This window comes from Bos indicus x Bos taurus, chromosome 3 (assembly GCF_003369695.1).
Source record: "Bos indicus x Bos taurus breed Angus x Brahman F1 hybrid chromosome 3, Bos_hybrid_MaternalHap_v2.0, whole genome shotgun sequence".
NCBI classification, from domain to species: domain Eukaryota; kingdom Metazoa; phylum Chordata; class Mammalia; order Artiodactyla; family Bovidae; genus Bos; species Bos indicus x Bos taurus.
Window position 1 is genome coordinate 109,934,268 of NC_040078.1, and position 27,670 is coordinate 109,961,937.

General features: G+C 35.4%; 1 protein-coding gene and 1 pseudogene across 6 annotated transcripts in view; one reads left to right on the forward strand and one right to left on the reverse strand.

Annotated features, from left to right (window-relative positions):
* Positions 1 to 27,670, reverse strand: part of AGO3 (argonaute RISC catalytic component 3) — a 136,174-nt gene that overhangs the window by 66,755 nt on the left and 41,749 nt on the right. For 4 of the 6 annotated variants that reach the window (XM_027537844.1, XM_027537841.1, XM_027537843.1 and 1 more), the window contains 3 exons: positions 25,080 to 25,200; positions 20,105 to 20,313; positions 19,029 to 19,165 (listed from right to left, as the gene is read on the reverse strand). In XM_027537844.1, coding sequence (XP_027393645.1) covers positions 19,029 to 19,165; positions 20,105 to 20,313; positions 25,080 to 25,200 — 467 coding nt within the window. Of the gene's footprint in view, positions 1 to 10,392; positions 13,290 to 19,028; positions 19,166 to 20,104; positions 20,314 to 25,079; positions 25,201 to 27,670 lie in introns of those variants that run through there. The other 2 variants (XM_027537845.1, XM_027537846.1) reach the window with 2 other exon arrangements.
* On the forward strand, positions 2,775 to 2,872 carry LOC113890583 (annotated as a pseudogene).

The window sequence follows — 27,670 nt, forward strand, 5'->3', positions numbered from 1 at the left end:
AAATACAGTTTATTCACTTTAATGTTGGTGGACAGTGGATAGAACTTTGTGCTTTCACTGCCAGGGGCTCAAGTTCAACCCCTGGCCAGGCCACTAAGATCCCACAAGGTGTCCTGCGGCAAAAACCAAACAAACAAAAGCCTGATTATTAATCGTGGTGGACTATTTATGCTGGCACTTTGCTTTGGTTATTAGAATAATGTTATGACTATCTTATAGATGGCCTTTTTGATATACATACACATGTATATTTCTCTAATAGAAAAGGTGGTATCTCAGTAGAATTGCTGAATCTAAAGCTGAGCGTCGAAGAATTGATGCTTTTGAACTGCAGTGTTAGAGAAGACTATTCAGAGTCCCTCAGACTGCAAGGAGATCAAACCAGCCAATCCTCAAGGACATCAGTTCTGAATAGTCATTGGAAGGACTGATGCTGAGGCTGAAGCTCCAATCCTTTGGTCACCTTATGTGAAGAACTGACTCATTAGAAAAGACCCTGACTGGGAAAGATTGGGAAAGATTGAAGGCAGGAGGAGAAGGGGACAACAGAGAATGAGATGGTTGGATGGCATCACTGAATCCATGGACATGAGTCCATTGATTTGAGCAAGCTCCGCGAGTTGGTGATGGACAGGGAAGCCTGGTGTGCTGCAGTCCAAGGGGATCACAGTTGGACATGACTGAGCGACTGAACTGAACTAAGGATGTGTATCTCTAACTTTCCTGGATAATGCCAAAATCTTCCAAAGTGGTTTTAACAACTAACTCTCTCACAAGCAGAGTTTAAGAGTTTAATGCTAGCCTTTCTGGGGATGTGACATCTCATTTAAAAAAACTATTTGAGGTATAACTTACATACAATAAAATGCATTTTAACTGTACAGCTCAATGATTTTGACAAACATATACCTCAACGCTATTTGTTGTTGTTGTCCAGTTGTTCAGTCGTGTCCGACTCTTTCTGACCCCATGGACTGCAGCATGCCAGTACTCCCTGTCCTTAACCATCTCTTGGAGCTTGCTCAAATTCATGTCCATTGAGTCAGTGATGCCATCCAACCATCTCATCCTCTATGCTATTATCACTCCAATTAAGACAAAATATGTCATCACCCCCGAAAGTACTTTCCTGCCCCTCTTTAATCAGCTTCCATCACATCTGCTGCAGGCAACCACTGATCTGATTCCTTTCATAATAAATTTGTTCCAGAATTTCACATAAATGGAATTATATGGTATACATTATTTCATTTAGCTTTTTTGCACATCTTTCTTGAGATTCATCTATACCATTTTATAAATTAGTTTTTTAAAATTGCTGGATAGTATTTCATCGTGTAAATAAATCACAATTTGTTTCTCAGTTTACTTGTTGCTGGGCATTTGGGTTGTTTCCAGATCCTAGTTATTATGAACATGTACAAACCTTTGTACGGACCTATTTTTTTCATTTCTCTTGGGGAAAGACCTAAGAATAGTTAGGACATATGGCAAGAAAATATTTAAATTTTTTAAAATCTGCCAAAATATTTTTCAAAGTGGTTGTACTGTTTTATACTCCTACCGTTTCCAATTGTTCCATATTCTTGCCAACACTTAGCATTGCTGGGTTTTTTACTTTAGCAAATCTAGCAAGTGTGAAGTGATATCTCATTGTGGTTTTTATCTGCATTTTCCAGATGACCAATGATGTTTAATATCTTCTCAGGTGCTACTGACCATTCCCATAATCTTTTGTGCAGTGTATATTTTTGACCACTGTTAAAAATAGTTTGAGTTATGCAAGTTTTTCATAAATTCTAGACACAAACCCTTTGTTCAGGATATATTATGCAAATATTTGAAACTTTTTCAAATTTCAGTAGCTTGCCTTTTCATCTTAACAGTGTTCTTAAGAGATGGTTTCACTTAGATTAGGTTTCCAACATACAAAGAAATCTTTGCTTACTCCAAGGGCATGAATATTTTCCCTCTTTCCTTAGAAGTTTCTCAGTTTTAATGTTTATTTTTTGTACAAATACCGAACTGTTCTAGTATCACTGAGAAGACTATTCTTTCCCCATTGAATTTTGGCCCCTCTGTCAAATATCAATCAACCACATAAGTGTTTATAGCTATTCTAATTACTTTTTAGCTTTTTGGCTAAGATCAAGTGTAGTATCTATAGCTATTTCATAACTTGATTTATATGTCCATCTTTAACCTCAGTATCACAGTTTTGCTTACTGTAGCTTTATAGCATGTCTGGAAATCAGGGATTATAAATCCTCCAACTCTGTTCTTCTTCAAAATGGTTTTAACTGTTCAAGATTCTCTGCATTTTCAAATAAATCTTAAAATCAGCTTGTCAATTTTTTTTTTTTAAGTGAGATTTTTGGTGAGATTCTGGGATTGTGTTGAGTCTACAGATCAATTTGGCAATAATGAGTATCCTAACTATTTCAGTCTTCTGTGCCAAGAACATGGTCTGCGTGCGTGCTAAGTCACTTCAGTCGTGTCCGACTCTTTGTGATCTCATGAACTGCAAGCTGCCAGTTTCCTCTGTTCATGGGATTTTTCAGGCAAGAATACTGGAGTGGGTTGCCATGCCCTTCTCCAGGGGATCTTCCTATCCCAGGGATCGAACCTGAGTCTCCTGCACTGTAGGCAGATTCTTTATCATCTGAGCCACCAGGGACATGTTTCTATTTATCTTTCTTATTTTTCTCAGGAATGTTTTATAGGCTTTCAGTGTATAGGATCTGTGTACACATCTCTTTTAAAATCTATTTCTAGTGCTCACTTTGGTAATACATGTACTAAAACTGGAATGATACAGAGATTAGCATGTCCCCTGTGCAAAGATGAAAAAAAAATCTATTCCTAAATATTTCAAAAATATTATTATGAATGGTACATGTGTTTTTCATTTTTTCCAACTGCTGATTGCCAGTATTATTTATTATACTGCTAGTATTATTATGCAACTAGTGTCTTGTGATCTGGCTAAATGCATCTATTAATTCTAGTAGGATTTTTGGGGGGAGTAGATTTCTTAGGATTTTTTTATGTAGACAATTATGTCTTTTGCAAACAGCGACAGTTGTATTACTTCCTTTACAATATTACACCTTCCTTTTTCTTGGACCACCAGCACACTGCTGGATAGAAGTAGTGAGAGTAAGCATCCTCCTCTTATTCTTAATCTTAGGGCAAAGTCGTTCACTCTTTTTGACACTGAGTATGATGATGCCTGCCTGCTTTTCTAGATTCTCTGACGGGTTGGAGAAGTTTCCTTTTACTGCTAGTGTGTTACAAATTTTCATCATGATAACATTAAAATGTGTCGAATGATTCTTCTGTCTGTTGAGAAGATTACACTGTTTTGGTCAGGTGTCAGATTCAGAGGAATACGAGCCTCATAAAATTGAGTTGAAACGCCTTTTTTCTTCTGTTTCTGAAAGCATCTGTGTAAGATTGGTATCATTTTTTCTTAAATGTCAGATAAATTTTAGCAACAAAATCAACTGGCACTGGAGTTTTCTTTGTTAGAAAGGATTATGAATTCAATTTCCTTAACAGATACCAGACTATTCCAGTTTTCTTTGAGCTAACTTTTTAACATTGTGTTTAAGTTATCAAATTAACTGGTATAAAACTGTTCCCAACATTCCCTTATCAACCTCAGTTTTGAAAGATCTTTAATGATAAACCCTTCTTAAATTTTTGACACTAGTAATCTGTTTGGTTTTTTCTTTTTTTTGATTAGCCTTCCTAGGAATTTAAAATTTTTATTAACTTTTTTAAAAGAATCAACTTTTGGTTTCATTCATTTTCTATACTGTTTTCTATTTAATTAACTTTTGCTCAGAGTTTTATTTCTTACTTTCTATTTGAGCTTAATTTTTTCTTCTAGTTGAAGATAGAAACTTCATACGGTAGTCTGCCTCCAACATGGTCCCTAATAAGTCTTGCCTCATGGGACTCTGCACCTTTGTGTAAGTCTCTCCTACACTGAATATAACTGGTTTATGTAACTAATAAGACATTACAAAACTGGCAGAATATAGCTTTCAATACTAGGCCTTAATGTCATTATAGCGTCTGCCTTGCTCTCTCATGGATTGCTTGCTCCAAAGAAGCCAGCCACAACATCATGAGAACACTTAACCAACCCTGCCTGTTGAGAGGTCCAGGTGGCAAGAAACTAGGTCTCTAGCACAAACTTACCAATTGAGTTTTACAGATAATAAAACAAGACTTACTCATCCATTTAAACATTCAAGTATCTACTACATCAGGGACTCCTTTGTGGGTTGGAATTTAAAGATAAACCAGACAAAGCCTCTCCATTTTAAGAATAGATTCTGGTCAAGCAACTCAGTTCATTCCTTCCCCAAACTCCACTAAAACTCTGGTAAGGAATTAAGGAGAAAAAAAAAAGAAAGCATAAATCTAGAGGGAAGGGAGGATCGAAAATAGAAAATGTACCATTTTAGAAGATGAAAAACAAGTAGCCAAGCTGTAACTGACAGAGCAGATGGAATTCTCAAAAGGTGTGAGAAATGGCAGTATCAGGTACCTCTGAAACTGGTGATAAAAGAATGGAGGTGTTGCAGAAAAATAAAGACAAAGGCTGTTTGAGAAGCAGGTAGAGTCCTAGATTCCTGTCTAGCTCCATTCACATTGTGGAACCACTGCCTCATCTTTATCCTGGCATAATCTGTAAGCATATTCTCTGGCAAAAGTAAAAGACTTTTTGGAGGGATGATGTCAGGCACAGCTGAGGGCACAAGACTGTACCCAAAACAAAGAATTAAGTGACAATAAATATTAATTCCTGAATGCAGACACTCCCCAAGCCAAAATCCCCAACTTGGCTTCCAGAATGCAGGTAACAAGACTATTACCCTTCAGGCAGGAGTCTGGAAGTCTCATCTCTGGGTAATTGACCAGCTAAGAAGAAAGACCTAACTAAGGTCACTAACATTATAGGTTCCCTAGGATCAGCCCAATTAAACCACTCTATGACAAAGCTCAAAGTCAACTAGTCCCACTAATGAATTCAAAGCATCGAGTCAATGTTTTAGATTCCCACTGCATCATGAATAAATAATCAAGGACACCATATACTTGAAGGAAGCTTCCGAAATGGAGGACAGTGATCAAAACAAACAAACAAACAAAACAGAATTTGGAGGAAGCATAAGCAGGTGCAAGAAAAAGAAAACTCTAAGATAAATTATCTTCAGTGAGCACAGAGAAGATACTACCATATGTGAAACAAGAATAGTATGCTATTATAAAATAACATTCAAGAAATAAAAAAGAATGATTAGAAATTAAAAGCATAATAGCAAAAATGAAAAAGTGAAGAGGTTTAGAGGATAAAGGTAAGTAAATTTTCGAGAAAGCAAAGTAATATAAGGGAAACAAAACTTCACCAAAGCTATTTAAAAAGTTGGAACATCACTGTTAAATTTATGGAGGAAAAATTATTTCCAACATAGAAACCCAACTAAACTTTCATTTAGGTTTGTTGATTCATTTTCCAATGTGTAAAGCATCAAAAATTTTTGCTTCTTGTGTACCCTTTTCTCATGAAACTTCTAAATATTAAAAAATGAGGGGTAGGGAGAGAAATGGATACAGAGAATGATGTTTGATCCCAAGACGACAGCTGTGCATCAAATATGAAGAACATACTCAATTAGCCTGAAGCAGTGTGAATCAAGAAACAGATTTGTTGGAAACTGTCACTGAAATTCCTGCTGGAAAATACTCTTTTTCTAATGTGAGGTTAGACTAAATAAAGCCTGATACAGGTATCTTTACTTGGCTGAGTTTGATCAGTGTTGATAAACCTGCTGCTTGCCTATTTCACCCTAAAGAAAGGTTCTGCTTTGTTCTGCTTCTGAGGACCAATTTGAATACTATAAAAATCAAATTGTTGACTTTCACTTTCACTGAGGGATCTTATACCTGAACTTAAGGCAATCATATGAAGCAAGTGACACTAATATTGTGATTAATAAATTATTTATTGGAAATCTGTTTTCCTTGCAAGAAAGCATATTCAGTGTGAACTTCTGATTCAAGCAGAATAAATTATAATTATCAAATTCTGCTTATATATTCTATTTTCTTCTAGCAGCAAAACAGTGAATATTCCTTAGAAAGCTACATTTTACTGAAAAGCACAAAGAAGCAAATAAAGTATATAAAAATAAAAAAACATTTCTCAACTCAGATGTCCTGGGTCAGAGATTTGTCCTGTCAGGAAACTTGCTTCTTAAAGGATACAGGAAAAAGCTGTGAATATTAAGAGCATAAGCTTTGGAAACAGAAAAGTTAACCTCTATAACTTAAATGTAAATAAATGACTGTGCCTCTACACTTAATAGTTTACATTACATATAAAGTAATATAAATATAAAATACAAACTATGTGATCTTTAGAGGGAGAAAGTCACTTTAGAGAGAGAAAATTTAGGGACTGTGTTTCTAAACTTCAGTTGGGTGTATCACCTAACTCATAAAACGGTGATGAAGTTCAGATGAGATACAGTTGTCTCTTGGTTCCTACAGAAGATTGGTTCTGATACTCCCTTTGTACATCAAAAAGCGGTGGAAGTTCAAGTCCCTTATACAAAATGATGCATTACAGTCAGCTCTCAGAATCCATGGTACCCAGGTAACGAGGGCTGACTGTAATTAATGTAAAATGTTTAGCATTCTATCTGTGACAGGTATCTTCAGGGAGATACAACTAGTAACTATCAGATTCTTTTTTTTCTTTTGGCTGTACTGTGACTTGTAGGCTCTTAGTTCCCTGACCAGAGATTGAAACCGTGCCCTTGGCAGTGAAAGCCAAGGAATCCTAACCACTGGACTGCCAGGGAATTCCCTATAGTTACTCTGGTACTCTTAAAATGCATACTTAGAAAAACAAAATGCAAATTGCAACTGAGTCTGGCCTAACATAAAAGAGTATACTGTATTTCACTGACTCTAAAAGCCCAATTATGGTAAGGTACATCAGTACTGTATTTGCCAAATTTTCCAATTAAATTGTGACAAACCATCCACTGCAAGACATCTCCCAATTTCAGAGATGATGAAATGTGAAAAAAGTGAAAATGTGAAATGTGAAAAGCACCAGTACATATAGATTGGTAAAATTCATTAAATTTAGTCATATAGTTGAGAGTTAAGGTACTATATACCATGAAAACAATCATTCTGAAAATAAGATGAAGTCACACAATTAGAATTAAATTGCTTGCTTTCTTAAAGTACTCTTCCATGTTTATCATCACCACAAATTTTACCTAAGCTCCCATCTGTTACTTCCTCAGAGAAAAGTTCCTCCAACACTGAGACTAGAATGGATTCCTTTGTTGCACAGTCCCACTGTATTTATTACTTCTCCATAATACTCATCATATATTGCTCAGTAAAATAATCTTCTCCAGTTGATCTCAAGTTCAATAAAGACTATTTTGTTCAGTAAAATATACCAAGTGCAAAGGTTGCAAAATCATACAAACGAGAAAGGAAATATAAGCAAGTAAGGTGGTCAGTGCAATACGATCCCTCATTATTTTTCACAGCACCAGTACATATTATTGACAGTTTAAAAATAAACCCATTTAAAATTTTAGGCTTTATTTCATTTCATTAAGATAAGAGAGAACTTTAAGAAAAATCCATGTTGATATATGTATATTTGGTTCATTCATTTAACTTACATATAATAGTATATACCACAATATGACAATATTCACATACTCATTCCAATATTTGCTTTTTCTATTATTCACAGGAATCAGGATGTTTCTAATTTTCTGCTACAGCAAAAAATATCTCAGTATGCAAGACACCTCTATGGTATATTAAGGGTTTTAAGATATGTTCAATTTCATTTTCATGTCATCTTTTCTAGATATTGAAAACTGCTCTCCAAAGTTGTTGTATCAAATCACACTCCTATAAACAGTGCACAAGATATTCCCTTATACTTTATCCTCACCAACATGTTAAAATTTTATATATCTGATAGGTGTCAAATGGTACTGATCTCATTTGCATTTTCCTGACTAATTATGAATTTGAGAATTTTATTTTCATGGGTTTATTGACCATTTGTGTTTCCTCTTTTGTAAATTAGCTTTTTTTTTTTTAACTGATCTCCCTGTAAAGTTTTTGGTTATATATGCTGTAAATACTGTCTTAGCATTTTAACTTTGTTTATGATTCATCTGTAACAAATAAGTTTTAAATTTTGTGCAGCCAAGCTTATCAGTATTTTCTTGAAAGAATTTTAAAGCTTTGCTTTTCAAATTTTAGATTATAATCTACCTAGAAATAAAACTGGGATATGATATGAGATGGGTTTAATTATTTTTTTCTTACAGTTAACAACTTTATAAATACCATTTATTAAATATTTTACTCTTTCCTCAGTGATCCAAAATGCCAACTTAATATTAAATTACACTGATTCTTCACAGTCACTTATTTTTCCATATAAATCTTAATACTGACTTTTCAAGTTTCACTATATGCCCTATTGGGATTTTACTTAAAATTCATTTACAGATTAATTTTTGGAGAACTGACACCTTATCAAACAGAGTCTTCTCAATAAGCTTAACATATTTCATTCATTCAGATTTTTGCTTATATCTTTCAATAAATTTTTTTTACTTTAGAGACCTCTCAGAAATTTTTCATTCCTGTGTACCCTCTTTTTGACCCAAACTCCTGATGTCATCACATTGACAAAAGCCTAGCTAAGACATCATTTACTCCTACAAATATTTTCCTAACTTTCCAGATTCAATTAGACACTCCTCCTCCATGTTCTTAGTTTTATTTATTCATTCTTTGCTTAGTATGCCCAAGAGTTGTCAGGCACAGAGGTTATATATATACCTACAGTCCCTAGCTTCACAGAGCTTTCATTCTAACAGGAGACAAAGAATAATAAACACATTCAAGGTGACACATGGTATTACCAGGGAAGTATACTGTGCTATAAGAATACTTGAGAGAAATATGTAACTCTTGGGGGATGGTTGGATGGGGGGGAGAAGGTGTCAGTTACTGCTTTTCAAGGAAGTAACATGTAGACTGAAACCTGTAAGAAGAACAGAAGTTAGCAAACACAATAGTGACTAAATAACATAGTACTGACATCCCTGTCTTACTGTTGATTTTATTGGAAGAGCTCCACTGCTTAACTGTGAAATCATCTATTCTCTGAATATGTTTCCTCCCTTGACACTATTTCTTGGCTCTAATACTGCCTACAATAATCATTAACTGCTCTCTGGTTCTTCTTTCTTCCTTAAATGCTAGTATTCTCCATGGCTCTCTCCTTTTCATTTCTTTTTTCAATCTAAATAATTATTTCTAAAGGAAATTTTCCATTTTCAGAGTTTCAAATATGGATTTATGTACTAAGGACTCCCAAAACTTTTACCTTTACTCACTCCACTACAGATTTTCACATCTGCATTTCCAACTACATACTAGATGACTCTCTATATGTTCCACAGAATCCTCAAGTGTTAGACATATTAACATTTGATCTTTTTATACATGGTATAAACTGCCAACTAACCAGTGAAAGCAGATCTCCCTCCCATATTAGCATCATCATTCATAATGATATGAATGAGTCACTATTCTGAATGTATGTTGGTGAGTATGCTCTTCTTGAAAGACAGTTTATAAAATAAATGCAGTTACTAAAGGTTTGGGAATATGAAGATTGTTTCAAAGACTGAATAATCACAGAATTTTTTTTATTATTATTATATTTTTAATCATAGAATTTTATAGGCCAGGTACGAGTTTATTTTTAAAATTTTAAATATATAAATATTGCTAGGCTACTAGTTGCATTCAATCAAACACAAATCTAGATATTGTGGTGAAGGTATTTTACAGATATAATTAAATTCCATGATCAGTTGACTTTAAGTACAGGAGATTATCCTGGATAATGTGGGTGGACCTCATTCAGTTAGTTGAAAGGCCTTAAAAATGGGGTTGAGGTGTCCCTAAGAGAGAAAAGAAATTCCGTTTATGGACAGAGCTTCAGCCCACACCCATTCATTCTAGCCTGCCCTTCCTGATAGCCTATCCTAAGGACTTCAGACTTGACTAGGTTGCCCCTACAACTGTGTAAACCCAATCTCTCTCTATATATTTTCTTATATCCAAAAACCAATTCCTTCAAAAACCTAGTTAACCTTCTGGTCTATTCGTTTCCAATCAGTTCCATGTACCAGTGACTACACCCAAACTTTTTTTCTGGACATGGTTTTTAAACCTATTTTTCAACTTAATCTTGTAATATGTTCCTTCCTCTCCATCCCACATTAGACCATCACCATCTCTTACCTGAACTAGTGATTGAAAAAGCCTCCTAACTGGCTTCTCAGATTAGTTTTTTTCTCCTCTATCTATTCTCCACACTGCTGCCAGAGGTCTCTTTCTGGAAAACAAATACGATCATGTCACTATCCTTCTTTAAAATTTTTGAAGTCGTCCTACGTATAGGATAGAAGTAAATTTGTTTTCTATTTCATTATTTTTTTTTAAACTCTTATTTTCTTCTATTTTTCTTTGCATTTAATTATGTTACTTTTCTAACTTATTAAGATGCATATATAGGTCATTGTTGCTTTTCTCCCTTTCTAATAGGCATTTAAGGTTTTAAATTCTCTCTAAGAATTGCTTTAGCTAATCATACCAATTCTGGTATGTACTATTTTCATTACCCTTTAGTTTAAAATATTTAAAATTTTCTTTGACCAATGAGTTATTTAGAAATTTCTGTAATATCCAAAGCAGAACTTTGTAAGTTCCAATAGGAAAATAGCAGCAGTTTATTTCCAAAATTTCCCACTTTCCCCCTAGAACTCATTACAGAGCAACAAAGATAATCTGAAAAGAGAGAGAGAGAAAAGAAAAGAGAAGAAACCCTGTATCTTCAATGAACCTAGGAGACAATTAAAACCTGAAAGTGCCAAATTGTAAGTAAATACGGCCCAAAATACTTGGGAACCTCTGCAAAGGAGAAAGTCATGAAAGATTAAAGAAAGTCTAGTGGGGCAATAGCAGCAAATTTTTACTCCAGAAAGAGAGGGTCTTCTCCTAAATGGGAACTGCAATGTTTAGTACTGAAACTGAATGGGGGAATCTCAGAAGGAAGCAGAGCAAGGAGTGTAGAAAGTGTCATCAGTCACCTGAGGGTGAACTAGAAGTGACAGGTCTCAGATAGGACTCCCTTTTAAAATCAAGGCATGCATTGTCCCTTCTGTAATTTCAAACTTGAAGAAAAATTAAATGTATAGTACAATGAACTACCATATACCCTTCACAGATTCTCTGTTAACATTTGAGCACATACTTTAAAAGCCAAGAGCTGAATTCCTTGGTAGCAGAAAGTCCTTAAACATATATTACTGAGAGGCAAAGGAGATGTGGCTTTATTCTGAAGAAAGAATCTATCAGAACAGAAGAGAATAGAGGTCTTGAGCAGAGAAACCTGGAAAACAGCCTTGCTCCTAATGTCCTGTCCGACCTCCTTCTTCCACTCCAGTCTCTTCTAACAGGTGGTTTGAGAAAACTTATCTCATTCAAATACGAGTAACAAAAGTGGCAAGTATCCATACAAAAATACCATTTAAAAAATGTAAAAAAGCAGCACAACATCCTGGACAAAGAAAACTCAACAGAATATACCGCTGCAAAACAGATAAAACTATAACACTACTTTTCAATATGAATCCAAAATTTCTTAATGCAGCTATGAAGAAAGATATCAGAGCAGAAATTTAAGAACTCAGGGAAAGACAAACAGCTAAGAGGAGAAAATGAAATAAGCACTGCAGAACTCATGAAAGAAATGGACGAAAAACACTTTTTAAATTAAAAAAATGAAGACAAAACTACAATGAGCAAATGGTAAAAATTATACCATAAAAGAAACAGTAAAGAACAAGCAGGACAGAATTTTTTAAAAAGAAAATAAAATGACAGATTAAAAAAAAAAGATAAAAGAGTTAAACCTACATCCTCAAAGGGGATCCCATGCTTTAAATAAAACTGACTCTAAATAGTCAACATTGAGGGAAAAAATCTAGCAAAATAATTGTAAAAATATTTTCAGCAACCAGACAAAAAAAGAAGGTACTTATGAGGGACAAGAAAACCAGATGACATCCTAATTCTCTATTGAAAATTCAATGTCAGAAGACAGTGGGAAAGTATGTATAAGAAACTCAAGAAAGTATGATTCAGATAAGCCATAATGGAAAAGAATATTAAAAAAAAAAGAATGTATATACGTCTATAGCTGAGTAATTATGCTGTGCAGTAGAGACTGGCACAATTTATCAACTATACTGCAATAAAAAAATAGAATTAAAAAAAAAAGTGTGATTCAATTATTTTATGTCTAACCAAGCAGTCCCCTTTAGGAATAAGGCTATAGACAAATGGTTTTCAATATGCAAAAAACTCAGTTCTTACTCATATGAGCCCTTTCTGAAGTAACTCGAGGACAAACTGCTACCAAGAGATGACAGGAAAAATTTCAGCAAAAGGACTTGCAGTTAGCACCAATACATATAACTGTAGATTTAAGATGAAAACAAATGGACATACAGGTGACAGAATGGAGTGTAACTGTTACATGCTCAAAACCCATGGGAATAACAGTATCTACAAACACATGAAAAACAGAACAATCATAAAAAGTAGAATAAACTTACTGATGGCACACTTTACAGCAACAGAGTCAAAGATGAGAGTCAAGTAGTAAAAATTTAAGTAAAATCATAACGAACAATAAAATAATGCTATATTGGCTAAAACTAGTTAATAAAGCAGAGGAGGGGAAGGAAGAGAATAAAGTTAATATAAAAGTTACTTATTAAGGAAAGCAAAAGATACTGCTTTAAAGAGGGAGAAAGATGAGTACTAAATGAAAGTATGAAGGTAACCACTGATGGGGTTCCTAATAACAGAATTAGCATTTAAAAAGCACAGAAAACAGACCACATGGATTGTAATCTTCTGTTAGATAATGTAGACTTTTTGCCAAAAAGTACAAAAAAAAGTCACTTTATCATTGTAAAGGTATAAATTACAACAAAGAATAAAGATAGGTATACATACGCTCCTAATACTATGGTAGCGACATTAAGAAAGTGGAAGTATAAAAAGAAATAGAAACACAATTCAGTTCAGTTCAGTTCAGTTGCTCAGTTGTGTCTGACTCTTTGCGACCCCATGAATCGCAGCACACCAGGCATCCCTGTCCATCACCATCTCCCGGAGTTCACCCAAACTCATGTCCATGGAGTCGGTGATGCTATCCAGCCATCTCATCCTCTGTCGTCCCCTTCTCCTCCTGCCCCCAATCCCTCCCAGCATCAGGGTCTTTTCCAATGAGTCAACTCTTCCCATGAGCTGGCCAAAGTACTGGAGTTTCAGCTTTAGCATCATTCCTCCCAAAGAAATCCCAGGGCTGATCTCCTTCAGAATGGACTGGTTGGATCTCCTTGCAGTCCAAGGGACTCTCAAGAGTCTTCTCCAACACCACAGTTCAAAAGCATCAATTCTTTGCCGCTCAGCTTTCTTCCCAGTCCAACTCTCACATCCATACATGACCACTGGAAAAACCATAGCCTTGACTAAACCATAGCTCTGTTGGCAAAGTAATGTCTCTGCTTTTCAATATGCTATCTAGGTTGGTCATAACTTTCCTTCCAAGGAGTAAGCATCTTTTAATTTCATGGCTGCAGTCACCATCTGCAGTGATTTGGGAGCCCAGAAAAATAAAGTCTGACACTGTTTCCACTGTTTCCCCGTCTATTTCCCATGAAGTGATGGGACCAGATGCCATGATCTTTGTTTTCTGAATGTTGAGCTTTAAGCCAACTTTTTCACTCTCCTCTTTCACTTTCATCAAGAGGCTTTTGAGTTCCTCTTCACTTTCTGCCATAAGGGTGGTGTCATCTGCATATCTGAGGTGATTGATATTTCTCCCGGCAATCTTGATTACAGCTTGTGCTTCTTCCAGCCCAGGGTTTCTCATGATGTACTCTGCATATAAGTTAAATAAGCAATATACAGCCTTGACGTACTCCTTTTCCTATGTGGAACCAGTCTGTTGTTCCATCAAACACAACAGGAAGTTTAAATTTATTTCTCCCATTCTGAGACAAGTAAACAGAAATAAACAAGGAAATAGATGATGTAAACAACATAATCAAAACTGAAGAGCTAAAGGATATTCATTTAACTCTATCCTAAAAAATGATTCTATCTTATTCTCAAAGAGCTACTGAACTTTCATTTCATAAATTCTGAGTATGTTAGGTTACTAAAAAAAAAAAAAAAAAACACCTCAATAAATTCTAAAAACAGAAATACAAACCACATTCTCTGATAAACAATACAATGAAACTAGAAATTTACAACACAATCTGAAAATAAAAAGATCTTCAATCTGAAAATTTAAAAAGTCTCTCAAACAACACTGGGTTTAATAGGGGAAATACAAATGAAATCTGTGGTGTTTTGAGAAAATAATATAATCCTGTGGGATGCTAGTTCCTTGATCAGGGACAGGACAAAACCCAGACCCTCAGCATGAAAGCATGGAGTTTTAACCACTGAACTGCTAGGGAATTTCCAAAATAATCATTTTAAATCCTCTTTTTAATGAGAAAAATGAAATTAACTGAGTTACGACTATAGTTCAAAAAGTTAGGAAAGGGACTTCCCTGGCAGTCCGGTGGTAAAGAATCCGCCTTCCAATGCAGGGGATGCTAGTTTGATCCCTGGTCTGAGAACTAAGATCCCACAGGCCAAGAGGCAAATAAGCCCACACATGGCAACCAGAGAGGCCCGCTGAGATGACGACTGAGCCAGTGCCCTCTAGAGCCCACATGCCACAACCAGAGAAAGCTGGCGGGCCACAAGAAGACCTAGTGTAGGAGAGAAAAAAAAGGAAAAACAACTAAATTAACTGAAGAAAAGTAGAGGAAAAAATTTATTAAGCTAAAAAAGAAATTAAGGAGTCAGAAGACAAAGCCAGAGAGCTAAGAAAAAATTTCAAAACCTCTTTGGTGGAGGCAGGTAGCAGAGTGAGGAGCAGAAAACAGGCTGATTAAAGTACTACCTCTCCTAATTAAGAGTAAAAAGGACAAAGCACAAAGATTAAAAAGAATCAATGGGGATAAACCATAGAAATAGATAAAATTAAAAAAAAGAAAGACTACTTAGTAAAGATATAGATAAAATATATAATTTTCTAATAAGATATAACAAAGCAAAACTGAATACAGAGAACCTAAACAGACTGATTTTCACAAAATAAATGAAAGCTTTAAAAGAACTATTCTCTGAACAAAATGAAACAAACCAGGCTACAAAATTTTACATGGGAATTTCATGAAATCTTAAAAGAGCTGATAATTTTAACACTATTTAAAAACTGTTGTACATTTTAGAGCACAGGCAACTTGCAAATTTTTTGTGAAACTAAACATTAATACCAAAACTTGAAAAAGACTGCATAAAAAAAGAGAAGATTGCAGATCAGATCAATCTTGCTTTTTTTTTGCAACTTGATTAAAAAGGTAAAGTGCTAAAAAACAGAATTCAGCACCACATTAAAAGAATCTAGAAACACAAATTTAGTTCAGTGTTTTTTAAAAAGAGGAGAAAACAGCATATAAATAATTCCTCAGATACTAAAAAGACATCTGACAAAAAACATACATTATTGATTGAAAGTACTCAATAAAATAGAAACCAACAGAGGCTTCTAAGCATATACATACATACATGCACGCATCAGACTTAATGCAGAAACACTGAAGCATTCCTTCTAAAGTAAGGAATACAAAGGGGATGCCCGCTATTGTCTAACAGTTAACTGTTCTAATTAGTCAATATAACCTGATAAAAAATATTAGAGGTGTAAAAATCTAAAGAGGTAAAACTATCACTATTGCAGATAAAATGATTATAATCTAGAAACTGCTAAGAAATAACTTGAAAAGTTAATGGAATTCAATAAGGCAGAGAGAAAAAAGTTACTATACAGAAATTAAAAGACTTCATGTATATAAACAATAACTAGTTGGAATATAAGTTCATTTAATAAGAAAAAAAGAGAAAAAGAAAATATCCAGGAATGATAATACGAAACAGCAAATTTTATGTGAAAGTGGTAGTCACTCAGTCATGTCCAACTCTTTGCGACCCTATGGACTATAGCCCGCCAGGCTCCTCTGTCTACAGAATTCTCCAGGCAAGAATACTGGAGTGGGTCACCATTCCATTCTTCAGGGAATCTTGCCAACCTACGGATTGAACCCAGGTCTCCTGTATTGCAGGCAGGCTCTTTTCTGTCTGAGCCACTAGGGAAGGAAAACTTTAAAACACTCCAGAAGGAAAAAAAAGTAATCCTGAACAAATGGAAAGGCATAGCAGTTTCTTGGACAGAAAGATTCAGTGTTTAAGACTCAGTAACTTAATTTAAAAATATAATGGAGTCACAGTAAAAGTAATAGCTCATCCTCCCACACCCACTAGATCTGACAAGGTGTTTCTAAAGCTTATACAATGATATACAAAAGAATAGCCTAGAAATCTTGGAAGAGAAAAATGACATAAGCCCTAGTTGATATTAAAAGTTACAAAAGAAAGGATCAACTGAGACACACACCTGTCACCAAAAGAAAAATTTCTACAGGATAAAAACCAAAAATAATATCAAAGATCAAAAGACAAACAACAACCCAGGGATAACATCTGCAATTCATACCACAGAGGGCTAATTTCCTGATTTAGAAAGCTCTCTCAGTAAATAAGACCAATAATCCAACAGAAGAAAAGGAGCAAAGGACATAAAGAATTAATTTTTTAAAAAAGAAATAAGGTGACCCATACACATGAGAAAGGATGGCCAAATGCAAAATGGTACATAAGGAAACTATTTCTTCCAAATTTGATTGACAAGAATCTAGAGTTTGACACATCTAGTGGCAAAGGTACAGGGAAACAGGTAGCCTCATTTACTGATGCAAAATGTTTACGATCTCATTGGAGGGCAATCTAGCAATAACAATCAAAATTAAAAACATATCTGCCTTCGACCCATCAATCTCATCTCTTGGAATCTATCTTAAAAATACAAATATACGAATGATGTTCTGAAATGGAAAAAAAATAAAACATCCCTAGTATACACCTAAATGAAAATGAAATGCTGGTTGCTCAGTTGTGTCTGACTCTGCGATCCCATGGAATGTAGACCTCCAGGTTCCTCTGTCCATGGGATTTTCCAGGTAAGAATATTGGAGTGGGTTCCCATGCCCTTCTCCAGGGGATCTTCTTGATCCAGGGATCGAATTCTGATCTCCTGCATTGCAGGCAAATTCTTTACCATCTGAGTCACCAGGGAAGCAGTCAGTATACACCTAAAGATGACTTTAAAAAAATATCTTCTCAATACATCTTTACAATGGTAGATGCAGCTGAAAATGATGATGAGACTATGCACTGATCTGGAAAGATCCAGGGATCCTTGAAGGAATAGCTGATGCCAGGTACAGAGGAAGAAATACAGGGTGAATCTGGAACATTCTGCTGTGCCAAAAAGCAAGAAAGCTATCAAAGACAATGAATTACACACAAGACAATGCACTTTTCCATACAGGAATTCCATCTAATGCAAAAGGAATATCAGAATAAGAAAAATTCTAATTGGTAATCCGCACTGAAATAAATGATTCAGGTGACAATGGTCAATGAATGGAATATCAGTAACTGAAAGAATGATTGGGAAATATACAATGGAGAGCTCTGGCATACTGATCTCTGAACATACTGATCAATGTTAGTTACCACTGAAGTTGGGTCTACTATATACTGGGTGCCTCCTAACACAATACATGATGGAGCACTTATGAATCAGAAGTGAATCAAGCTTCCAGGACCAACTTCCATTTCCAGGGAATGTAGGAGATAAAGGAACAAGGGAATGACACTACAAGAAAACAAAAGATAAATCCAGATTTTTGGATATTCTAGAGGAAAAGTGAAAGTTTCTGCAACAAGTCAATGACATAAAATAGGAAAAAACAAAACAAAAGGAAAGGAAATGGGACTACTACATTTTTAAAAGGCAAAGTAGCCAAATGTGATGCGTGCATTTTGCTTGAATCCTGATTTGAACCAACTAACTACAGAAAGATACCTTTGAGACTATCAGGGAAATCTGATTATGGACAGGGAATTAGAAGCTACCAAAAAATGATCAAATTTTCTTAGATACGATGGTGGCACTGTGACTGTGTAGGAAAACACCCGTATTTTCAGAGGTGCATACTGTAGTAGGGACAAAAAAACATGCTGTTTGGGATTTGATTTAAAATTACTACAGTAGAGGAAGAAATGTATATAGTTTAAGCAAAGGTAGAAAAATCTGGGCAATGTGAATAATGGATACACAGATAGCAGTTTATCATACTATTCTCTCTACTTATATGCACTTAAAAATATTCTTAAAAAAAAAAAAAAAAAAACCTAAAAATGAGAATGCAACTAATACAACATTAAACATCAGTGGCAGGCATAACCTACAGGTCACCAAGACCAGCAGTCTTCTTCTCTTCCTTTAAAATATGTATTTCACAATGAAATACTGGCTTATCTAGTTAAGGACAAAAATGAGTTATAATAAATAGCTCAGGTGATCATGTCACGGCTTTTATATTTGTTTACTTCAAGTTTAACAGCATTCCAGGAGAAATTCTGTATAAATGTTTTCTAAATGAAATGTAATAAGAAATAAAGGTTTTTCTTAATATATGTTTGTCTTAATACATGTCCAAATATTAATTCAAGACACCAGTACATATAATTATATATAAAATGTATACACACACACACACACAGAGGCCATACAGAAATCAACTACCCAACACAGAATATGGTTTAAATTCCCTTACCATCAATATTAAGCATCATTTTCCACATGGCAGGCCGAACAGACTGATGAAATCCAAACCAAACTTCCCTGCCCCCTCCCAGAGGGTGGTCGTATCCTTCTGGAGCTGAGAAAAAGGAACGCCCCACAGGTGTATATCTACAAGAATTAAAACGGTATATTTAATATTTTCCTTCCTATTTAATATTTAAATCTGAAGAACAGGTGAGTCTAGAGTACATAATCTTATCATAGTAAAATGCCAATCATTATGAATATATGAAACTAAACATTCTCCAAATTTGTGAAAGCAAAAAGCAGCTATTCAAAATGAAAAAAATCTCTCACTGAAATTCTCTATACTTAAAACTAACATTAGTTTGAGCAAGGCTTAATTTTATTTAAAAAGTTTTAAAAAATAGTTTGAACCTTAAAAAATGCTACAGAATAAACAATCACTGACCAAAAAGCCACTTCGATAAATGTGTTTGTAAAAGAGTATTTTTCTTCTTTGCTGCACTGTGCAGCATGTGGGATCTTATTTCCCTGACCAGGGACTGAACCCACGTCCCCTGAATTGAAAGCGCAGAGTCTTAACCACTGACTGGATTGCCAGGAAGTCTCAAGAAAATATTTTTCTTTAAAAAGACACACTGATCCTTTACATATACACATAGATACACATATACATGTGTGAGATGCTAATACCATTAAAACAGTAATAATTTCAACATAATTTGATACTGTTATAAAAATAATGAAATCACCTTTAAGAAAGGTGATTTAACTAAAATACTAAAACTGAAAATGTATCAGTTACTCAAGATGGATAGCTCCTAAGAAAAAGGGTTAGACATTTTTTTCTGAAAAATATCCAACAGAATAGCTAAGCTAATGATGTACACTTACTTTCATAAGTCAGAAAAGTTTATGTAACTTACTTCTGTCATTGAATTGGTATGGATGCTATTCCTCAACTGAGATAATCAAAATATACAACATCTGAAGGTTAGCCAAGGAAAGACTGCAAGACCTATTCTTGGGAAGGTCTTTCCTACTTAAAATCTAAAGAGGAAAAAAAAAAGCCAGAAGACCCACTTCATGGAGGGCAGATGTCGTAGCACCACGTCAACGGCATGGACAGGGTTAGTGCTGATTGGCTTGTCTAATTCCAGTGGTTCGGGCAAGGTCCGTCCTGTCAGTACTTCATGGAGTAGGTGCCAACTCACCCGAGAGACAAATTTGATTGACACTTTGAAAGGTCGATCTTTTCCACCTTCTCCAGGTAAAGTAACATCTAAATCCACCTGTTGATGGGAAAAGAGTCAACTGGTAAAAGTTTAAAAAGATAAATATAATTATTTTTAAGCTTAATGTATAAAAATATTTAAGAGAAGAGAAGGCAAATACAAAAAAATTACCAATCTCAATGTCAAATCAATAGACTAAAATGTCAGTAAGTCATTTATGCTAGCACTCTTTGTCACTGAAAAACATGGAAATGACTTAAATGCCCATTTAGGCACTATAAAAAAAGGATGAGGAAGACCTGTTGGAACTGCTATGGAATAATTTCTAAGCAATATTGTTAAAAAAGCAAGTACAGAAGATTATAAATAGTATGCCATCTTTTGCATGAGAAAGGGGTAAATGGAAAAACATTCATGTATCTGCTTATTTTTGTAAAAAGAAACAGCAAGCATGAATCAGAAATAAGAAAAAGCAGCTAACTTTCAAAGGATAGGAAGGAAAAGATTGGAAGAAATAAGTGAGGGATTAACAATTCTGAGCATATTTTCCAGTGTAGTTTTGATTTTCGTAAGCATGTGAAATTAAGTTCTACAACAACAACAAGAAAACAAATAAGGATGGAGGGGAAAAGCTAAAATTGAATAGATACAAAATCAAATGAAACCAAATGCAATTCAAACAAATAACAGCCAGATTGAAAGAATATTAAAAAAAAAAAAGCACTAATGCAAAACTTCTGAACATAATAACATATGCTGACTACATTTTCAGTTAGAGGTGTGGGAGAGGGGTGAGTGGGAAAGAACTGCATACAAAATAAAACCTTAAATTCCTACTATCAGATTTGTTTTCTATAGTGACATCAGGTAGTAATTCAGAAACTATTTTATATGTACTGTATGACTGAATAAACACGTAAAAGTGGTGATATTTTGTGGAGTCAGGGGTTTAAAGGAAAAGCAAGTTATAAATATGCTACATAGGGAGTGAAGGAAGAATCCAGTGGGGATAGACTAGAACTAGTAGAATCAGTTTGAACTCAGCAATGAGCACATCCAATAACCAGATTTTGGTTTCTAAATTGTATTCCTCAACTAAAAGAAACCAGTGTACCTCTGAGATATGGCTAGTTGCAGGACTATCAGAGGGAAAACATTAGATGAACCTGGAATATCTTGGGTCCAAAAGTAAGGAAGTACTCAAGAAAAAAAAGATGTATCATGACAAAAGCACACAAATTTAAAGGGGCTCCTGCAGGCCAAATCTGGGACAATTTGGGCAAATAAATAAGGATAAATAAATAGAAGAGAAGAAAATGTGCTCCTTTACAGTAGAATACCAATTATTAATGTAGAAGGAATGACAGAATTACAAAAATAACCATTGTTATATAATAACAATCCTTCCAAGCAAGAATCGTCAGTTAATAAAAGTCTAATGAGAATCAGGATTCTTAAAAGTATCTCCCTTATTAAGTATCTTTGTAAGTTTAAAGACAATTAAAAGAAACAAGCTTTGAGCACTTTAAGCACTTTCTATACGTGCTTAAAAGTATCTCCCTTTCTTAAAACTTTGGTGCAAAGAATAAAATCAACAGTGAAAAAACAACTTATGGAATATGAGAAAATATTTTAAAACATATATCCCATAGGAATACATAAAGAATTCCTAAGACTCAACAACGACAAAACCAAATAAAATTTAAAAATGGGCAAAGGAGTTGAATACACATTTCTCCAAAGAAGATATAGAAAAGGCCCATAAGCATAGGAAAAGGTGTTCTTCATTAGTCATTAGGTAAATTCAAATCAAAACCATGAGATATTACCTCACACCCATTACAATGACAACTATCAAAAACTGATAAACCCACAAATGTTGGCAAAGGGGTGAAGTATTTGGAACCCTTGTACACTGTTGATGGAAACGTAAAATGGTATAGTTTCTAAGACATTACGCTAAGTAAAAAAAGCCAGAGACAAAGGATAAATACTGTATGGCTCCACTTATATGAGGTCCCTAGAGTAAACTCACATTCAAATGGGGAAGCAAACCAAATGTCCATCAACAGATGAATGGATAAGTAAAATGTGGTATATACATACAATGGAATACTATTCAGCCTTAAAAAGGAGGAAATTCTGACACATGACAACATGGATGAACCGTGAGAATATTACGCTAAGTGAAATAAACCAATCACAAAACACAAAATACTGTATGAATCCACTTAAATGAGGTACTGAGAGAGGTCAAATTTATAAAGCCAGTAAGTAGAATGATGGTTGCCAGGGACTGAGGGAGGAAAAATGGATAGTTAAGGGTTTCATGGGTACAGAGTTTCAGTTTTATAAGATGGAGATTTATGGTGGCAATGGTTGTGAATGTACTTTGCCATTGAACCATATCTTAAAAATAGCTCAGATGATAATGTTATGTATGTGTGCATGTGTGCTAAGTTGCTTCAGTTGTGTCCAACTCTGCGATCCCTTGGACTGTTGCCCACCAGATTCCTCTCTCCATGGGATTCTCCAGGCAAGAATATTGGAGTGGGTTGCCATGCCCTCCTCCAGGGGATCTTCCGACCCAGGGATCAAATCCACATCTCCTGCAGCTCCTGCATTGCGGGTAGATTCTTTACCACTGAGCCATGAGGGAAGCCCAATGTTATATATGTTCAATGTTCAGTCGCTCAGTCATGTCCGACTCTTTGTGACCCCGTGGATCGGAGCATGCCAGGCCTCCTTGTCCACTGCTGACTCCCGGAGCTTACCCAAACTCATGTGCATCGAGTCAGTGATGTCATCCAGCCATGTCATCCTCTGTCGTTCCCTTCTCCTCCTGCCCCCAATCCCTCCCAGCATCAGGGTCTTTTCCAATGAGTCAACTCTTCACATCAGGTGGCCAAAGTAATGGAGTTTCAGCTTCAGCATCAGTCCTTCCAATGAACACCTAGGACTGATCTCCTTTAGGATGGACTGGTTGGATCTCCTTGCAGTCCAAGGGACTCGCAAGACTCTTCTCCAACACCACAGTTCAAAAGCATCAATTCTTCGGCACTCAGCTTGCTTCACAGTCCAACTCTCACATCCATACATGACCACTGGAAAAACCATAGCCTTGACTACACCATAGCTCTGTTGGCAAAGTAATGCCTCTGCTTTTCAATATGCTATCTAGGTTGGTCATAACTTTCCTTCCAAGGAGTAAGCGTCTTTTAATTTCATGGCTGCAATCACCATCTGCAGTGATTTGGGAGCCCAGAAAAATAAAGTCTGACACTGTTTCCACTGTTTCCCCATCTATTTCCCATGAAGTGATGGGACCAGATGCCATGATCTTCGTTTTCTGAATGTTGAGCTTTAAGCCAACTTTTTCACTCTCCTCTTTCACTTTCATCAAGAGGCTTTTTAGTTCCTCTTCACTTTCTGCCGTAAGAGTGGTGTCATCTGCATATCTGAGGTTATTGATATTTCTCCTGGCCATCTTGATTCCAGCTTGTGCTTCTTCCAGCTCAGTGTTTTTCATGATGTCCTCTGCATATAAGTTAAGTAAGCAGGGTGACAATATACAGCCTTGACGTACTCCTTTTCCTATTTGGAACCAGTCTGTTGTTCTATGTCCAGTTCTAACTGTTGCTTCCTGACCTGCATGTAGGTTTCTCAAGAGGCAGGTCAGGTGGTTGCCATTTCTTTCCCCTCTCTTGAAAAATTTTCCACAGTTTATTGTGATCCACACAGTCAAAGGCTTTGGCATAGTCAATAAAGCAGAAATAGATGTTTTTCTGGAACTCTTGCTTTTTCAATGATCCAGTGGATGCTGGCAATTTGATCTCTGGTTCCTTTGCCTTTTCTAAAACCAGCTTGAACATATACTTTACCACAATTATAATTAAAAAAACAAAACAAAACTCTATTCCCCACATAAGAAAGAAGAATAACTTGAAAGGAGAAACCTGGCAGATACCATCTTTACCAAGTGATCAAAGTTAACCTCACCATTAGTGAAACAAGTACGTATTATGTGCCTTCTGATATGATACACTATAAGGAAAGAACATGTATGCAATTTTCCTGCCCAAAAACCCCAATCAGAATCTAATCAAGAAGCTCCAGAAAAACACAGAGGGACATCCTACAAAATAACTTGGCTGTAATCTTCAACCATGCTAATGTCATAAAAGAAACAAAGAAGTCTGGGAAATTTTCCAGGACAAAGAAGACATGACATCTAAATACATTCAGGTATGGCAGAAACCAACACAACATTGTAATTATCCTTCAATTAAAAATAAATAAGAAAAAAATAAATACATTCAGGAACTTGGATTGGATTCTGTACTAAAGGGAAAAAAATGCTACAGGACATCACTGGGACAATGGCAAAACTGGACTAAGGGCAGAGCAGACAAAAATTACCAACATAAAATTTAGGCAAGTTGGTGACTGGACTGTGGTTTTTATCCTTGTTCTTAGGAAAAACACACTACAGGGTGTAACGTATGAAACCTACCCCTGAATGGTTCAAGAAGAAATAAGTATGTATATGTATCTTTATATATAGCCGTCTCTATAGACACAAAGAGAGCAAAAGAAAAAAGAGAACGATAAAACAAATGGCAAACTTTAAGAATGCTAATGAATCTGGGTATACATGAGTTCTCTGCATGAATCTTACAAGTTTAAGTTTGAAATTATTTAAAAATAACATGTTAAAACTGATAAATGATACATATAGACCATAATAAAATGGTCATAAAAGCATTTAAAAGACACTGCAAATGTATAGTTTTCTGATAAAGGAATGTATCTTAGCATCTTACCCCTGTAGTTGCCACAGGAAGTGGATTGGCTGTGTAAAGGCTTCTTTTTCCATCATAAACTGGTCTACGGTCCCCAAATATAGTCACTTTAAAATGCTGAACCATTGAGTCAACCACCTCCCTAAAAAAGGGAAAAAATGCATTCATATAATCCTCTGCATGATGAAATACAAAAATCTTAACTAAAGTAGTTTCTTACACTATTTAAAGCTGTCACAAAATTCTAAAAGATCATTATACATGACAAAGATTTTCCCTTCTGGATTATAGTTTAGGATACCAGGAAGACTGATTCCTGGGAATGATTCCAGTGAATCACTTAATTATTCTGGGACACAGTTGACCTGCAAAATATTATCCTTATAGATGATCTAAAATCCCTTTCACCATCTAAGCACTAACTGACACATTTATCAAAGAATATGGTGCTCTTTCCTTTGCGCTCAAATAGCACCTAGTGCATGTCTCTCTTAGAACACTTACTTCACTGTAGTAGTAGTATCATAGACTTCACTTCTACTAGACTGTGAGATTTTAAGAGCAAGAAACACACCCATACTCTGTACGCCTCCATCCCATTCCAATGGTATCTGGCCAATAAAAATGTTTTGAAACCTCTATTTTTTACCCAGCAAATATTTTTATCCTATATACTTACATGGAAAGATATTTTAAAAGTTTCTTTTTTAGACATTTAAAAAAATTGCAGATTATAGAGAGAATAACACCAAATATCCACAAATCAATATTTATTTTTACACACACCTAATTTGTAAAGGCAGCAGAAAAATATCTAGAAGGGTATGTACCACACAGATACAATGGTTAGTAACCTCTGGAGAAAGAAGTGAAGAATGATTTTTTATTTTGTTTATATAATCTAAATATATTACAGTGACAGTATACTCACATAGTACTAAATATAATTTATAGTACATTTAAAAGAATGAGAAAAAAATTTCAATTCTAGCCCAGTCAAGTAGAAGAGAAAGGAGAAAGAAGCATTTTCTGGAACAAAACTACGTTGATTTGACACCCAGAGAAACTTTCCAAATGCTCAGTTTCTATTTCCCTCAACTTTCAATTTTATTTTGCAAGTATTTCTTGCACCACTCTTTTACTTTCTATTCCAATTACCGCCAACCTAAAACCTCATGTCCTACTACCTGGATTATTTTAACTTTTAGGCCTCTAATTTTTTCTTCTCCAGCCCAACTTTTATACCACTGCCACATGAGTCTCCAAACCTCACTTTTACTCTCCAGATACAAAAGGTTAGGTTAATCATGCTCCTCGGTTCATTGCTACATTATCATCATTCATCCGTTAAGACCCCTAACTTGTCCTTCCATATCCACTTCCCTATTCCCGTTCTTCTCAATAAATTATTTTCTCTAATATGTTTGATGAACATCCTTCTGTTTGTATACATTCCAACGTTACCCTCTGCCTAAGGTTTTTAAAATTTATTTAAATTGCTGTGGGACACTTAGTTCATTGTTTCTGATTGATGCTCTTGAGGGTTCCTTGGACTGCAAGGAGATCTAACCAGTCCATCCTAAAGGAAATCAGTCCTGAATATTCATTAGAAGGACTGATGCTGAAGCTGAAACTCCAATACTTTGGCCACCTGATGCAAAAAACTGACTCATTTGAAAAGACCCTGATGCTGGGAAAGATTGAAGGCAGGCGGAGAAGGGGACAAGAGAGGATGAGATGGTTGGATGGCATCACCGACTCGATGGACATGAGCTTGAGTAAGGTCCGAGAGTTGGTGATGGACAGGGAAGCCTGGCATGCTGCAGTCCAAGGGGGTCACAAAGTCGGACACGACTGAGCGACTGAACTGAACTCTACATGTTGTCTATCTGGTCTCCCAGCAATACAGACTCAGTATCTAACAGTCAGCCACCAAGACAATGCTGCAAGGCATTGTCTCCTTCTATGTCCCTTTATGAACTTGTGAGAATAATCTCTGGCTATATATACTGAGAACTGGTAGGTCCAAGTGAATTTTATCAACTAAATGATAAAGAACTGCCAAACTGCTCTTCAGAATGCCTGCACTAAACCATCCCCCTGGAGGGTCCTATTTCCCTACTTCTGTGAACTCCCTGTTTATTTCCTCTGCTCATTTTCTATTGGGGTGCCAGTCTTCTCATTGAACCAAAGGAGTTTCTTTGTTATTCTAATATTATTTCATTAACAGGTTTAGTTGTTGCAAATATCTTCCCCCAAATGTTATCTGTCTGTTAACAATGTCCATATATTTACTGAACTGACAACGTTAATGCTGTATCATCAAATGAATCATGGTTTCATTTTTTAAGGTTTTAAGAAATACTTCGCTAATATTAAGTCACAAAGATGCATTATGCTTTATTAATTTTATTTATCTTATGTCGGTCACTAATCCATCTTAGGTTCTTCTTTATAAATAGTATTATGTAAGAACTCAATTTTATTTTTCTCCATACAGTGAATCAATTTTCCCACACTGTCTACTCAAACAGTCTATACTTAACTGATCAATTTATAAGAACAGTTTATCTTAAGTTCTGAACTGAGTTTTCTATGTTGTCCCAGTGGTC